At 33.1% G+C, this 17,919-nt stretch overlaps 1 protein-coding gene across 9 annotated transcripts; it reads left to right on the top strand.

Moving 5' to 3' along the window:
- The first annotated feature begins 619 nt into the window (after nt 1–619).
- LOC141673274 (uncharacterized) lies at nt 620–10,533 on the top strand. 9 transcript variants are annotated; one of them, XM_074480006.1, is made up of 10 exons: nt 620–915; nt 1,829–1,968; nt 4,743–7,494; nt 7,900–8,041; nt 8,126–8,284; nt 9,115–9,313; nt 9,404–9,496; nt 9,805–9,933; nt 10,036–10,285; nt 10,448–10,533. In XM_074480006.1, exons 7-10 carry the CDS (start codon nt 9,440–9,442, stop codon nt 10,486–10,488), a joined length of 477 nt encoding a protein of 158 aa, XP_074336107.1. In that variant the 5' UTR covers nt 620–915; nt 1,829–1,968; nt 4,743–7,494; nt 7,900–8,041; nt 8,126–8,284; nt 9,115–9,313; nt 9,404–9,439; the 3' UTR covers nt 10,489–10,533. The 9 variants fall into 9 exon arrangements, 4 of the variants coding, with proteins under 4 accessions (XP_074336107.1, XP_074336109.1, XP_074336108.1 ...); XR_012555819.1 differs by lacking the exons at nt 9,404–9,496; nt 9,805–9,933; nt 10,036–10,285; nt 10,448–10,533 and having other exon boundaries at nt 4,743–7,283; nt 7,394–7,494; nt 9,115–9,265; XM_074480008.1 differs by lacking the exons at nt 9,404–9,496; nt 9,805–9,933; nt 10,036–10,285; nt 10,448–10,533 and having other exon boundaries at nt 623–915; nt 4,743–7,283; nt 7,394–7,494; nt 9,115–9,265.
- Nucleotides 10,534–17,919: the final 7,386 nt, after the last annotated feature.

Raw genomic sequence — 17,919 nt, forward strand, 5'->3', positions numbered from 1 at the left:
TCAATAATTTTCTATTCCAAATACCTCCATAATTTTAATAATTCCAAGAATGTCATAATACATTCCAAAGATAATAGGAAATTCAACTATTTCCTTTTGTGGTATCTTGTTTAAGGAATGATTAGCTTTTCATAACTTATATTCTTAAATTTAGTAATAGTCTAAACTGATCATAATCTTTTAGTATCTCCCTTCCATCTGATTAATGCAAGCAAGGTACAGTGGCATCATGATATTCACCTTGTGAAAAAAAATTCACACTGTGATTTTTGATTATTGATTTCTCCACTATCTTAATTATATGTATAAAAATGGTTTTAAATCTTCAGTTCTCACTACTACAAAATTAAAACTTAGGATACCTTACTTACATAACACTTTTATTTTGTGTTATGCAAGTGAAAAGGTTACATAGCATTTATCTCAAAAATGCTATCTAAGATATTCTAAAAAAACCATAAATAAAAAGAAAATACATGAAGAGAAATAACATAGCGTTTTTAAAGGAAGCGCTATATAAGATGTAACTAAGAGAGCGTTTCTGGAAAAGCTATGCAAGTTACCATATTTTAAGTAATTTTGTTTTATTTTTAAATCCATAAATACTTGTATAGCACTTTTGTAAACGTCATGTAAATTAATGAATTCTAAGTGTTAACTCCTTTTCCAACTTAACCATTTGTTCTCTCAATCCTCAACACTAAATACATTCACACAGTTACGTACATCACTAATTTCATGGATCAATTCTCCCTCCTGATTCCATCAGTTTACATCTGAATTAGGGCGGTTTAATCTTCCAGCAAACTATGTCGAGCAATTAGGGCACTTTATTTTCCTCGATCTCTACTCGCTCTTCTTTGAATTGGGTATAATCAATTAATTACAAGTTCGATTTCAAAGACTACAAATCAGGTCTTGTGTTATCGTTAATTTCAGTTATATAAAACTATGAATTAGGTATCATTTGTGTTTGGGCAAGTCACTGTGTTGGAATTTCCACCTTTTAAATTATGTGTTATGAACAATCATGTATTTTTAAATATAGCTTAATTTTTGTATACACATGTGTATGTACATATTGGTATGAATTAGTAGTTTAATTGTTGGTGGGTTTGCTGGTAGATGATGCCTATACAATTTGTAAAATCTAAAGAATGATACCTTACAGGCTTTAGAAGTATGTCAGACAGTAAGCTTAATTGCTGCCTTTCAAATGGTATAGAGCTATATTGTAAATACCAAAAAAGAGAGAACCTAATAGATAATTCTTAATACATTCATACCTGCAAAGTATTAGGAAACATGTGAGTTTCAAGATATTGATTTAATTTATAGTTACGTGAATTTTCTTGCACAGTTTTTCAGTAATCGCACAGAGATTGATTACTTGCATCCTTGTATTCATGAGTTCCTCCTCAGGAAACTGATCGAAAGGCTCCTCAATACAACTATGTAAAAGTATCGAAGCCTTTGGGAGACGGGCCTAATCAATGAGTCACTGTTAAATATTTCATAGGCGGTTAGTCTGGTCGTGAGTCAAAAAGTTTGGTCTTTAAGTTTTCATTAAGTGCCTCTCTTGTTTGTGTTGGGCAGCAGGGGGTTTTGGCAGCATTAAAGGATTGGTTATAATTGACATAGGGACTAGGAAAGGGTATTATAATTATAATCTTCTAAATTGTGTCACTAATATTTCCTTGAAATTAATTATTACTTTTGGTTTAAATACTTCTCCTCCTGATATATTACATGCTAATTTGGCAATAAATTTATATATGATTTTCTGTACTATTTTGGCCTTTAAATAAACTTGAGCCATCCGGTACAGGGAATTTTCTCGACCACGTCTTGGGTTTGAAGTTGCAAATACTTATAGAGCAAGTTTTCGAGAACAATTGCTACTAAAGTTTTCTAGAACAATTGCTACTAAAGTTTTCTGAAATCTCCACTGGTTTACTTGTAGTAAAGGTATATTTCTGCTCTTTCATGTTTCATATGAAGTTGAGTGGCTTATAATTTTCACAATATTTTACTAGTCCCTAGACATTAGGTTTATTTTTTGGTGGAAAGAAATTATAGTGATTTTAATGATTGTCAATATTATATAAATTCAAATGCATATTGAGATGCTTGTTTGATTACATACAATGTCTGATGCAGGACAGTAATTAAAAGTAATTAAACGCAGAGAGAATTATACAATATCCAAGAATAATGATCAATGTTATTCCCATAAAAATATCAATATCCAAGAATAATGATCAATGTTATGAATACTCATATATTTTTAAATAATAGATTAATTTATGTATATATACATGTATGTAAATATTGGTCTCAACTAGTAGCTTAATTGTTGGTGGGTTTGCTAGTAGATGATGCCTATAAAATTTATAAAATCTTGAGTAGTTGCTCTGTAAATGATTTAAAAAACTAGCTCTGTACTATAAAACTATGAATTAGTAGGTTCTTTGGATAGGTTTTTTTGTTATGTTAAGTAGTTCAAATACATTTTTTTCAAAAATATTCTTAAACTAGAGATATCGTCTTTTTTTCTATATTTACATATATCAAATACAATCTTTAAATTAATTGCTAGAACAAGAACTTTCAATTATATATAGACAAATTATAGGGAACAAATGTAAGGCTGTAACAAATTATAGACACAATTTGAAATATGGGGTGAAGTGCTAACTCATAAGCAGTATTGCGAAAAATCCCAGTACATGATGTAGACTTCACTTTGTCGGTCTCAATTTCGCATATAAAAAATAAATTAAAATGATGTAGTACTAGTAAAGATTCCTTCCCTATGTTCTTTTATAAGTAGCAAGTAGTATTACACACGAGACAGTGATAGTGATGTTCTCTGTAATAAAGTTGTACTCTGTTCATGCTTGTTGCCTGTTGGGTTCACTTTTAATGTCTGAATTTTTGACCCACAAATTTACCCTTCAAGTACATCACCCATAAAGCTTTTCCAGATGCTGGATTCTTTCTTTTGTCTAAGCAATAAGCATACATAAACCTGTAAAATTGATTTGTAAATATTTCAAGTGCGGGTAATTAAGTTTAGTTGAGCTGAAACAAACCCTTTAAAAGCATTTAACAACAATTTTATTGTCAATCACTTCATAGAAGTATAGACACAGAGGAATAATTTTACAGTGAATAAAGGACCAGTTACACCAAATCTAGTGGATCATTTACCATCATCCTTTTAAAATTTTCAAATTTTCGGTAAGCATACAATTTGTCCCGGACGATGGTCATCAAGAATCAAGAATATTAAAGATCATGTTGTGGCCTCTAGTTGAGAGAACTGAAAAGATAACAATACTCATATAAACACCACCCTTCTTTATGGATAATACATATCCATAACCATGCTGCTACCAGATTAAAATCATTAACTCGCTAGACACTACTTGGTCATTCTGATAATGAACCCAGCTCTCACGAGTATACAAAACTTAGACCGATTCTCTGGTAAAAATTACAGTACTCTACTAGACTGGACTCATATTAAGACAGATACAAAATTTCATGAAGGTTCTTTATATATGCAGATTTTAAGTTAAGTGGTTCAAATACATTTTTATCAAAAATATTCTTAAACTAGATATACGGTCTTTTATTTTTATATGTAGGTGTTTCTTAAATTTGAAAATTTGATATGTAGCTATTTAGATGTATTGTATTGAACTTACAAAATAATTTGACTAATAATTAAATTTTATTATATTTGGAGACAATTGTTAATCCATTCTTTAATGATGGTCTTCTCCGACATCATCAAACAGTAATATTTATCATTGTGAAATAACTTTAGTGATTTAGAAATTTTTGTTTTTGCGGGATAAGATTTTAGATTTATTCTTTGTACTTGTATTATCTGACTTGGTACTTAGCCTAATTAATTATGTTAGAATCGTTCAGTTCAAGTACCTTTTCAGTTGTATATTTATTCCAACATGTTTGATTATTGACGGTAGGATATATTTATATTGTAGACAAATGATTTAGTTACATAACATGGTATTTTGTAGGAGGGAATTTGTAGAATATATATAGTACTAAAAATATTTTCTTAATACTGAGATTTGTGAAGATAACTTGTTGGATGAGTTACGATATTCTTTAAATTTACATAAAAACTTTAAACTTTAGTTATCAAATTATAACCTGAAAAATATATTAATTTGCAGTTAGTTTTGATGGATCGTAAATGGGTAAATGCAGACCGCTTGTCAAAAGAATATAAAAATGGTGTGAAAGAGTTTTGTAAACATGTAGCTAAACATGTTAGGGATAGGAGGTTTATCTTGTGTCCTTGTAAAAAATGTTTGAATATTGTAGAAGTCGATGGTCTGGACAAGTTGGAGGAACACTTAGTATGTGAAGAAATTGATAAAACTTATACATGTTGGACTTATCATGGTGAAAAAAAAGGAGAACGTAGAGCAAGTAATTTGAATTCAAACTATCACTTTGCAGACAAAGTGGATACAAATATTTTTAGAGACATTAAGGGCAGTAGTTTTAGTGATAAAAATGAAATCCCCAATGTTTTTAATGAGGAAGAGCTACGTGATCATCCTGATATGCATGAAAAGTTAAAGGATGACGGTGTTTTACCATTGTGGCCGGGTTGCACCAAGTTTTCCAAATTATCGGCTGTATTGACTTTATATAATTTAAAAGTTGGACATCAAGTTTCTGACGTGTTCTTCACACAGATGCTTACAGCTATTAGTGAACTTTTGCCATATGGTAATGTCCTCCCTCGTAGAACGTACGAGGCTAAACAAATGCTCAAATCCATTGGATTAGTACATGAACGGATTCATGCATGCCCTAATGATTGTATTCTATAGAAAGGAGTATGCAGAGTTTGACGAATGTCCCAAGTGCTCTTTAAAATGTTATAAAAGTGGAAATTCTCCAGCCAAGGTTATGTGGTACTTTCCATTATTACCCAGACTTAGGCGACTATATGCTAGCGCAGAAGATGCTAAAAATTTAATATGGCATCATGATGCTCGAATTAATGATGGGTTGTTCAGACACCCTTCTGATTCACCTCAGTGGAAGATATTTGATGATACATATAAGGATTTCGGGAAAGAACCAAGGAATCTTCGCCTAGCACTTTCAACAGATGGTATGAACCCATACCGCCTTCAAAGCAGTTCTCATAGTACTTGGCCTGTGATTTTGATGATATATAACTTGGCACCATTTATATGAAGCGCAAGTATATGATGATATCTATTTTGATATCTGGTCAAATACAACCTGGGAATTACATTGATGTCTACTTGGCACCTTTAATTGAGGACTTGCAGCTACTATGGAAAGAAGGCATTGAAGTATATGATGGACATAGAAAAAATCAAATTCAGTTAAAGGCCATGTTATTTGGAACAATAAGTGATTTTCCAGCTTATGCAAATCTTTCCGGGTATAGCGTGAAAGGCTATTATGCATGTCCTATATGCAGTGACGGGACTGATCATATTAGACTGAAAAATTGCAAGAAATGTGTTTATATGGGGCATAGGCGGTGGTTGGCACCAAACCATCGGTACAGAAATATGCCTTTAGCATTCAACGGGGAAGTTGAAGAACGACGTGCTCCTCCTATACCATCAGGTGGTGACGTGTTTAAAAAAGTGGAAAATTTGATCATACGGTTTGGTAAGGAGTTTGCAAAGGATATTCCCACTCGGGGTTGGAAGAAGCGTTCGATCTTCTTTGAGTTGAGTTATTGGAAGGATCTCTATGTTACACATTTCATCGATCTCATGCATGTGCAGAAAAATGTTTTTGACAGCCTAGTTGGTACTTTGTTAGGTGTTAAGGGTAAAACTAAAGATGGTCTAAATGCAAGGATGGATATGATGGAGATGGGGATAAGAAACGAACTAGGCCCCGTGGAGAAGCCAGGAAAAAAACCTTACTTACCTGCTGCTGCTCATACTCTGTCTAGAGATGAGAAGAGAGTGTTACTACAAACATTTCATTCTATCAAGGTTCCAGAAGGATACTCATCGAACATCAAGAGTCTTGTTTCATTGAGTGACATGAAATTAAAGGGTTTCAAATCACATGATTGTCATGTCATAATGGAGAATTTTCTCCCAATTGCTATACGTTCCATCTTACCTGAAAAGGTGCGAATAACAATCACAAAATTGTGTTGGTTCTTTAAATCGATGAGTAACAAAGTAATTGATCCAAGGCGGTTGTCGTATCTACAACAACAAATTATTGAGACACTTTGTGAGGTTGAGATGTATTTTCCAACATCCTTTTTTGACATCATGGTTCATCTGACCGTGCACCTAATTTATGAGACTAGAATGTGTGGTCCTGATCGTATGAGATGGATGTATCCCGTCGAATGATATTTGAAAATTTTGAAAGAATATGTGATGAATAGGTCTCGACGAGAGGGTTGCATTGCAGAACGCTATTTAATAGAAGAAGCAATAGAGTTTTGGTCAGAATTTATTCCAAACGTGGAAGCAATTGGTCTTCCAAGTGATCGTCACAGTGGTAGGATTTGCGGTGAAGGTGTAACTGGTGGTCAACAATTTGAGATCGATCGTACACAATGGCATTGTGCCCACATTTGTGTTCTACACAACACCATTGATGTTGTTCCTTTTGTAGACTTGCATAAGCAAATTATCAGTGAAGAACATCCAAGAAAAGGTGCTAATTGGATAGAGTTGGAACACAATCGCACATTTGTTGATTGGTTCAAAACTTATGTCGTAAATGAGTTAATTGAAAATAATGAATCAATACCAGACCGAGTTAAATGGTTGTCAAGAGGGCCTGATCCATTTGTGTATTCTTACAAATGTTATCTTATAAATGGGTACAGCTTTTACACAAGGGAACATGATGCAAGGAGCACAATGCAGAATAGTGGAGTTTCAATTACTGCTGCGGCACTACACTAATCATCAAGTAAAGATAAAGATCCAGTTTTAGCCGAGACCACATACTTTGGAAGGATTAAAAATATTTGGGAGCTCGATTATGTTGGATTTAGAGTACCAGTATTTGATTGTGATTGGGTTAACAATGTCGGAGGTGTACAAGTTGAAGACTCGGGGTTTATACGGGTTGATCTTGCAAAGGTTGGGTACAAAGATGATTCGTTCATAATGGCAACACAAGCCCAACAAGTTTTCTACGTTACTGATCCAGTTGATAAGAAGTGGTCCATTGCTGTCTTTTCAAACAAACTGAATAACACTTATCAAGTTAGTGATGATGTAGATGAAGAAGTTGATAATATTGATGATCCTTTTGTTGGAATGAATTTTCACGCTAATATAGACGGAGATGATGATTATGAATGTTTTTACTCCAGGAATGATCATGACGAGGGTGAATATGTGAATCCGGAATTTTACAATGTGCATGGGCACGAAACGTCAAAGGCGAACAAAAAACGTAAAAGACAAATTAAATGTAAGGAATGTATGTATGCTTTCTTATTATTCAAGCTTGTCTCATAAATTGGTCTGATATTATTTGTTTTGTTCATTTTAAATTATGAACTTTTAATTATTATCTGGTACTATAAAACTATCTTCTTTGTTTCCAGATTATTTTTTCAGGAAAGTTGTGCACTAGTGTTCTATTAATTGTTGTGTTTTCTTTGTTTAGGATTGTGATTAGTACCAATGCACTATAAAATATTCACATCAGATTATGCTTCTTTTTAATATAAGAATTTTGTATTGACTAGAGGAAACTAATAAATTTAATTCAGTATCAACAACTGTGTTTATTTTGTTTATAAACCTGTGTACATATCTTGTATTAAATTTTATGTTTAAGAGCAAAAATTAAATTTTGTGTTTCTTTGTTTAGGATTATGACTGCTGAATCCACAAGTACAAGTGGTACTGGTGGAACCAGGGATGCTAGTGCCACCCAAGAAGGAAGAGGGAGGCGGGGTATCGTCAATCTGTTAAAAGTCAAGAAAGCTAGGACTAAAGGCATCGTGCAAAAGGTAATTAAAAAATAAAATATGATTATTGACACTATGTAGGAGATTGTTAATTTACTTGTACTAGTTATTTCTAATGTGTTTTAGGTTAATTGGAATGAAATGGGACAACCAATTGGTAAAGAGTCAATGACCTTAGTACATTTTGTCGGTTGTTATGCAAGAAGGAATATCCCGATTACATGTGATGATTGGCGCAAAAAGGAATGGAAGACTCTAAAGCAGAATTTATGGGATGAAGTTAAGGTACAACCTATTCTTCTCCATTTTATTTTTGGTTAAAAATTACAGCATCTTTCACTGTATGTAAGTAAATTCCCTGCTACCTATCTTTATGAGTTACCTATCTTTGAATGATTATATCTACATATAAAAATAAATAAAATGTTGTATTACTAGTAAAGATTCCTTCCCTTCTGATGATCTTTATAAGTAGCAAGTAGTAGTACACAGGAGACTGTGATGTTCTCTGTACCTTTTACAATTGGACTAGATTCCAGCATCTTTTGGTGGTAAACCAGACTGTTGCTTTTGGTGAGAAAAAAATTGATGGTAACTTTAAAGTGCTTTAATTCCCTTTCCTGGTGCAATTGTAAGATATTGAACACTTTTACTTAAAAATCCAGAACCTTGAAATTCTTCAGTACAACCATACTATCTTAGTACCTTAGAGCTAAATTGATACAATATAATGAACTTAAATTAGGTAGAGATAGAGTTGACATTCAGCATTTGGACTGGTTCAGAATGTAAGCAACAACCTCAAAGCAGTTGTCCAAATATTTGTTATAGTGTACTTATATTATGTTTATATCATTGTCATTACAGATTAGCGGAAAAAAAGGTAAGCCCAACCTCAAATTTTAGAAATGCCAAAAAACACAAATAAGTAGGTAGTATTTTATTTGATTTTTGAGTGAAACTAGACAAATAAAGAGCACATTTAAGCTAAGGGCTTTAAAAAAGGTTTTCATTTGGCTCTCTATTATAGATTGTATACACATGCAATTCAACTCCTCTGTTTTCTTTTGTCCTGTTTTAAAATATTGAATGATTTATTTTAAATAATTGTGTAGGAAACTTTTGGTGGGGTTGAAGATGAACATAGGAGAAAGATAATTGCTCGTGCTGGTAACCTTCATCGACAATTTAGAACTAGATTGAGATAAAAATGGTAACTACTCTGCCTTACCACCCCAATTGTATGCACACTTATCGACCGTGGGACCTTACTGGAAACAATTTATTGAAAATTCATTGAAAGAAGAATTCAAGGTATACTTTTTCTTTTTCTTTAGTAGTTTGTTTTTTTAAAATCAATTTATTTTTTTGTATATTCTATTTCACTAGCCAATTTAATTATAGGAACAAAGTGAAAAAAATAAAGAAAAAGCTTTGGGAATGGAGGCACGATATAAGAAGGCATGTGTTGGATATGCACGCATTAGAGAAAAAATTGTAAGTTAAAGTATGCTTTACAATTATTTTTGAATTGTTGCCCCAAGGATGCCATATGTTGAAGTACTTTTATTTTTATGTAGTACTAATATTTTGCTAGAACTAGCACTCACTGTAATTGTTGATATCACTTGTAGATAAATAAATAAGAATTGTAATATAATGTTAATACTTCTGCATGTATACTATATCATTAAAAAACTACTATTGTTCTTTATCATTTGAATTAAGAAATTAATTCTAATTAGTCTGAATTATGTGATTAAAGTAGATATAGGTCTAACTACAGAGATCTATTCTGTGAGCAGCTTCAAGACAAAATTAATGCAGGTCAACAAAATCCTGTTGTGACCCGACTAGATACGTGGGAGTATGATAGGCGTGACGCAGATGGTATAATCAATGATCCTGTTAGATTGCAAGTTCTTCACGATGTGGTAATAATTTTTATTTTTTATTTTTATATACTAATCTATGCATCATTGTCTTGCACTTTACTACTACAAGTTAGAAATGAGTGTAAAACTTTATTATTTTAGGTTACCATATCAGCACATTTGCCCGAAAATGAGCTTACTAATATTGGAAGTGATGACTTACTTGCTCGGGTAAAACCGTTGGAGTATCCAGGACGAGTGAGAGGTCTAGGATGGGGCGTAACTAAGACGTCACTGCAAACATTATCAACTATGAATGAGCTATCTAAATTGAAAAATGATGTTTCTTATTTGATTAATGAAATGAAGGAATTGAAAACTAAAGGTTATACTCCGGGTGCACAATCTGGAGGTTCGAGCCATATGGATAATTTTGACATTGATAATGAAGTTCATGACTACGTTGATCCTTTGTTAGATGTAGATCTTCCTCATATATATAAATGATATATTCTTAGATGCGATTACAACCTTCTATGCTATATGTTCTCATCGATAATATTTAAAAATACAGGGCAAAAATGCTTGCTATTTGTACGTGAATCCTGGACGTAGATATGTAGGGAGATGGATCTTGCACAATGATCTGAATGATAGAATTCTTCATGGTTATCTTGTGGAAAACTTACTTCTCCTTCTTTTGTTTGCTCCCAGGCCCAGAACTCCGTTTCTTGAAATACCGTATCTCTACTTATGTGTAAACTTCCACTATACGGATCGTATAGTCAATCAGCTTTTCTTCCAGCTTCCTTTCCAAAATATACCACCGGTTTACTTCGATCATCCAACTTGCTGCGTGAACAACTGGTACTTTCATGTAAGCGATGCACCCAAACACTTTGATGTGACTCATGTTTGGTTCATGCCCGCTCCAGGCTTCATATAGAGTCTTTCCCTTCAATGCCTTAGTTGGTAGACGCTTTAGAATGTGCACAGCATGGCGTACTGCCTCACCCCACATGTAAGACGACATCTTTGAGTCTCTAAGAAGGCTTCTTGCCATTGTTGCTAGTGTGCGGTTCCTTCGCTCCACAACTCCATTTTGTTGTGGAGTGTAAGGTGCTGTGTAATGTCTTTGAATACCCATACTTTCACAAAATGTCCGGAACTCAGAACTACAAAATTCCCCTCCTCTTTCCGTTCTCAGTGTTTTAATTTTACTTTCTGTCCTTCTTTCAACAAGTGCCTTAAATTTTTTGAAAGTCTCGAATGTTTCTCCTTTGGTTTTCAACATGTAAACCCACATTTTACGAGTACAATCATCAACAAAGAGAAGAAATTACCTGTTATTTGACAATGTTGGAGGATAAATCGTTCCACAAATGTTGCATATACTAGTTCCAGTGATTTCTTTGCAATGAATTGTGCTTGAGACGGAAATGGTTTTCGCGCCTGCTTTGACATCAGGCAGCCTTCACACCTTTTCTTTGGCTGCACAAACTTAGGTATTCCCAGAGTCATCTCTTCCCTAGACATCAATTCCATCGCTTGAAAGTTACCATGGCCAAGGCGAGAGTGCCACAACCATGTTTCACTCTCTGTTTTCGATAACAGCACTCCGACTTACTTTCTTCAAGACTAATTTTATACAATCGATTTGCAGACCTCAAAACCTTCATAAGCAGTACACCTTTTTGATTGTACACTCTTAGTTGATCTTCCTCCGGTATAACCTTGCGTCCTTCCTCGGATAATTGTCCCAGACTTAGTATGTTACTACACAATGTTGGTATGTAGTACACGTCACATAATTTCCATTCCTCACCATTTTTGTACCTGAACGATATCACTCCTCTACCTCTGATATCAGCAGTCGAGCCATCACCGAACCGTACTCGTCCTGTGATTATTTCGTCAAGTTCTTTGAATTTTCCACTTTCTCCTGTCATATGTTGGCTTGCTCCATTATCGAGATAGCATACTTGAGACATTTTGTTCTCCCCATTCTTCAGAATAAACTTTGGATTCAATTTTTTCTCGTTTAACAGGACCATCCCATCTTCTTTGATGTCGCACTCTGTGAACAACAATGCTGGCTCATCTTCTTCATCTTGTGTCATATTCACCTCTGGTTTATTTTCTCTGTCTCTCCGTGGTTTACGACACTCAAAGGAAAAATGGTCGTAGATGCCACAGTTGTAACATTTAACTGTGCTCCTGTCACGAGCACCACACCCATTGTTCCTTCCTCGAGAGTCAGACCCACGATTCTTTTGTGATCATGATCCTTCTCCCCCATTTCTGTTAGTCTTATTCATCCATTCTTCCATTGTCAGTAGTAACTTGCCACCCGTGTTTTCACGTCTCGACCATTCCTCTTCTATGAGTAGTAGCTTTCCTCCATCACTATCACTTTGGCTTATGGTTCGTTCTTTGTGAGCTTTAAGTGAGCCCACTATTTCCTCCACGGTAATGTTTTCAAGGTCCCCAAACTGTTCAATTGTGGATACAATTTGTAGGCACTTGTTTGGCATTGCACGAAGCAGTCTTTTCACAACATAGCTTTCTGTAATCTCCTCACCCAGAGCACGAATATTTATCACCAACCCGTTATTTTCAAACAAAAGTCGTCTAGTTGGTCTGTCTCTTTCATATTCAAGTTTTCAAACTCACTCTTCAGAGTTTGAATCTTTGCTTTCTTCACACGATCTGCACCCTGGCACATGGTTCTTATCGCTTCCCACGCCTCTCTTGCAGTCACCTTCTCAGCCACCGATAATAAGACGTCTTCAGGTATACTTTGGTATATGGCTGCAAGAGCAATTTGATCATGTTTCTCATCAACTGTCGACTTGTCCTCCTAATTAACCTCCACAGCATTCCACACCCCGTGTGCTTTCATGAAGGCTTTCATTTTTAAGGCCCAGGCCGTATAATTTCCTCTGACCAACATAGGGTAGCATAAACCTATAGCACCATCCTTCAGTTTTGTCTTCTCCGTAGTCATTTTCGGCATGTACTTGGGCATATACAGGGTGTACACCAAGCTCTGATACCAGATAATGAAAATCGTATGCAATATATATTTAAGTATAGTATGTGTCTGTATGTAAAACTAAAACACAAAGTAGATTGCACGGTTTAAGTCCCTTGACTTAAAGAAAAATAAAAAAGAGTAGAAGCTGATATATAAACTTCCACACGTAGTGGGCAGCTAAAAATTAGTTGATATGCACAACTAACTCCACTACTTTTATTAGTGCATATTACTCTCCTAAAAATTCTCTAACAAATGAAAGACTGGTTCAAATACTCCTTACACCTAAGCTGCTTTTAAATAAAACATTTCTATCGACTAAATTTATTCAGACTCTAGTTTAGATTAAATAATTTCCAACATCTTGCAGATGACGTACTGGAGCAATAAAGACCGGGTTTTGTGATTACGGAGGGATTCTTTTGTTACTTTTCAGTAACATGTGTACATTGAGGTTATCCCTGGGTTTTATCAGCCATACAAAAAGTGGACTTGATCGTGATACTAGATTGAATTTGAGGTAAATCCTGTGTGAATAAAGCCACAGGATAAGGTATTATATGAGCATTATCATATATTATTTTATGTATTTTTCACTAAGCCGTTAGTCTTCACGGAAATGCCTACTTTAAAAACTACTTTAACTTTCTTTTGCATTTGACATGTACTTTTGAGTACTATCACTACAAGAAATAATGAAACATACCATATGGACTAGAAATGCTTGACAATACAAGTGATGTCTAATTTTTTCACACAACGGTTTCTTTGCACCCTAAAAAATATATTTTCTAACAAACCTCGCTACAACAACTTAGATTAGAAGATTTGAGATTTAGAAGAACGTTTTAAAATCATTGTCTAATTGATCGAGTGAGAAAAGTGTTTTGAAAGTGGTGTGGTGCAAATTATAAGGTTTGTACAATGTATTTTTGAGGATATAGTATACAAAAACGGTTTCCCTTTCTAAACAATTTTTTTTAAAAAAAAATTGCAATATTATTCATTCCATTTCTTACTGTACCTTAATTGTCAGAAATTCGCTATTAGAATTTTGTTAATAGACATCATTTTTTAATATATCGGTTTCTTGTGCCACTGATGTAAAAAAGTACTATTAACATCTACATTTGAAAAACTGATGTTTAAAGCCCCAAAGCCATCGCATTTTAGGACAACCAATGTCTTAGATTTGATTTTTCTAAATGATATATATATATATATATATATATATATATATGAAGAAGAATAAAAGAATTTACATGGTTGACCCTTGGTGTATGACACACCAAAGAGAAGTATAGCTATAGTCAATAATTGAGAATAAATTGAAAATAGAAAGGAAAAAAAGTTATAGAAATCAAAAATTCTCAGAGCATACTATATATAGAATTAATGAGATAGGAATTGGCATGATTAATAAATTTAGCTTACGACAATAAATCAAGACGCTTCGTGGGAGGCCATCGAAGTGTGTTGTATATTTAGTTTTGTATAAATTGTTATATTTAGTGTATTTAATGGTTTTAATATTTTCATATAACTTTTATTTTGATAATGTACTTTACTTCCATAAGGTACCTTAATATCTTTGGTGACGTGTTTCAATATCTAGGTAATACTGCTGCAGAAGATTGTAGTAAATGATTTGTGGCTTGTAGTGGCAAATTTGCAAATCAACAAAAATAAAAGTGGGGCCCTTGTGATCCGAAGTTTTGTGACAAGCATTATGGGGAAATTGGTTGTATTGATTTATATGCATATGGTGTATTAAACTTTTTCACATGGATTAATGACAACACCTCACTAAAGATGACTCGCCACGGTGTGAGAGCAAGATGTGGAGTCTCAACCTACACTACCTACACTGAAACGGTAATTTGCCGAACTGAAACTAGGCTGAAGACAAGTGTTGATGAATCAAACACAAATGGCCAAACAAATGGACGATATTTTTTTTCATTAAACAACAACTTCCACGCCAAACATAATTACACCTAGGAGAATATATTTTCTATTCCTTTGTAGATTACTTTTTTTTTTGTAGTTTGCGATTTTAGCTTGTAGGAGTAGTAGTGATTGTCTAGCTTTTCTTTGGCACTGATATATATATATATATATATATATATATATATATATATATATATATATATATATATATATATATATATATATATATATATATATATATATATATATATATATATATATATATATATATTGAAATACTTCAAAATTAAATAAAGAATTCTAGCCTTATAAAATAATAGAGATAATAAGATGAAATATTATTGGTTTTTTATCAAGTAATTGATGGCTGAAAAGTTGAAGCTAATAAACTTATTGAGTCATAAGTAATTAATAGTACATAAAATATATGGAAGATGTGTTGATTTTCATGCTTTGAGTACAAGTAGATGCAGTAGAAAGATTCTTTTTTATGGGACATGGGATTGATTGCCTTTAATATCAAGTGAGTTTTTGACGCATATGCATATCTTCTGCATCTTATATTCCTTTTGTCTCTTTGTTGCATTTGCATTGCTACATTTGGATTCTACCTAAATGTCATGGAATGAAGGGTAAGATGATAAAAGGCCACTTAGGTTGAACCTAATTATCCCATAACAAACTTTGCATATGTGATCCATTAGTTTCCCTATAAGTTTAATCTTTCTTTCAGTTACACACCATATTATGAACCTAGGCCTATATATTCTATTGGCCTAATATATACTTTTGATCCCAATTTGTTAAAGAATAGTGAAGTGAGGAGGAAGTAGTTAAGTGTGAGAGATGGGTTACTTGTGATCATACATTTGATTTGTAAGAAGGTTGAGAGTTTTGTATTTACTTAGTATGTGTTCTTAGTATGTGTCCTTAAGGCATTTGGTGGATTAATGTAAATGTATAAATGTTAATGTTTTGCTTATAATTCTTATAAAAATGAAAAAAAAAATATACAAGGCAAACAAAAATCATAAAAAAAATCATGTCCATGACTATGAAAAGAAAATAAATATTTAAATGCCTTAAAAAATTGGGCCACTGCATTTTATTTTAATATTTTAATATTTTATTTTAATCCCTTGTTTCAAGCTAAGTAAGTTAAATGTACATATTACCCTAAGTGTTAGGAAGACATATGGGGAGACCTTGTGATTGATTATGGGGAATTACTAGTTTTGATAATTCTTCTTATTTAGCTTTTCTTGATAGAACTTGTGCGGAGCACCATTACAACGCAATTAAAAGCTCTTTCAATTATCATTATTCATGCATGTTTTGTTTTAGTTGTATGGATTCCAACTGCGTGTGCTTATGTACATGATGGTTTGAGTGATACACTAAACTTATTCTTGAGCGTAATATCTTTGTGGGCGAATGGTGAGGTATTACTTATAATACCTATAAAATCCAAAGTTTTCATGATAGTTTAATTTTGTAGGCTTTGCATCATTACTAACTTTCTTTTGCATTTGACATGTACTTTTGAGTACTATCACTACAAGAAATAATTAAACATACCATATGGACTAGAAATGCTTGACAATACAAGTGATGTCTAATTTTTTCACACAACGGTTTCTTTGCACCCTAAAAAATATATTTTCTAACAAACCTCACTACAACAACTTAGATTAGAAGATTTGAGATTTAGAAGAACGTTTTAAAATCATTGTCTAATTGATCGAGTGAGAAAAGTGTTTTGAAAGTGGTGTGGTGCAAATTATAAGGTCTGTACAATGTATTTTTGAGGATATAGTATACAAAAACGGTTTCCCTTTCTAAACAATTTTTTTTTAAAAAAAATTGCAATATTATTCATTCCATTTCTTACTGTACCTTAATTGTCAGAAAATCGCTATTAGAATTTTGTTAATAGACATCATTTTTTAATATATCGGTTTCTTGTGCCACTGATGTAAAAAAGTACTATTAACATCTACATTTGAAAAACTGATGTTTAAAGCCCCAAAGCCATCGCATTTTAGGACAACCAATGTCTTAGATTTGATTTTTCTAAATGATATATATATATATAAATATATATATATATATATATATATATATATATGAAGAAGAATAAAAGAATTTACATGATTGACCCTTGGTGTATGACACACCAAAGAGAAGTATAGCTATAGTCAATAATTGAGAATAAATTGAAAATAGAAAGGAAAAAAAGTTATAGAAATCAAAACTTCTCAGAGCATACTATATATAGAATTAATGAGATAGGAATTGGCATGATTAATAAACCAATCCAAATTAAAAAATTTGATTTTAATATCAACAATAATCATATAATAGTCTTTGAGGAGAAAAATGCCCTTTATCAGGAGCTCTAGCATTTCTTTCCATCCAAAAGTGATAACAAAAAACTTGAGCTGTCAGAAATGTCAAGTGTCTATAAGCTATATCTATAGTATTTCCCGAGAGAAGCAATTTTTTAAAGAATGAAACTACTATAAGAGCATATTAGAAAATGATGGCTCAATATTTCAATGCCCAATAGATGTGTAGCAGTACTAATCAACTGATAATCGAAATGAAGCAAGGCGAAATACGGTGGAAATTATGTCATGATAAACGAGAATCTCTAGAATACAAAATATGGTTAAGACATACATGTGCCAGATTTTAAGTTTACCAATATAAATACATGAAACAGGACCTTTACCGACTGCCAAATCAGTCATTATAAGTCCAAAATCAGTAGATATTCTCGAACAATGGATGGAACCGTAACAATCAGATTATCAGGGTCATTATTTACCTTTTTGATTCAATTTTATGTTGACTGGCCTGAACTACTAGCATGGGTGCATGCTACATGACGGAACCCAACTGCTATGTCGTGGCTCAAGATCAGAGATGTCAGTGGAAGTGGTCGGTATTGTATGAATCTGGTCGATTGTTACCCAACAATTGTTACTTTTAGTCGTTACTGATTCTAGTTGGTCAGTATTCATGCGATTTTATTAATTAGGCTTGACAGTTGGTAC

Source organism: Apium graveolens, chromosome 7, assembly GCF_009905375.1.
Source record: "Apium graveolens cultivar Ventura chromosome 7, ASM990537v1, whole genome shotgun sequence".
In the NCBI taxonomy this organism is placed as follows: domain Eukaryota; kingdom Viridiplantae; phylum Streptophyta; class Magnoliopsida; order Apiales; family Apiaceae; genus Apium; species Apium graveolens.

Excerpts from the sequence above, each read along its gene's own strand:
- LOC141673274 (XM_074480006.1), top strand. The coding sequence starts at position 9,440 with ATGGAGGCACGATATAAGAAGGCATGTGTTGGATATGCACGCATTAGA. Across the intron at positions 9,934-10,035 it reads TGCAAGTTCTTCACGATGTG|GTTACCATATCAGCACATTT; the intron begins GTAATAATTTTT and ends TTATTATTTTAG. Across the intron at positions 10,286-10,447 it reads TCCGGGTGCACAATCTGGAG|GGCAAAAATGCTTGCTATTT; the intron begins GTTCGAGCCATA and ends TTAAAAATACAG.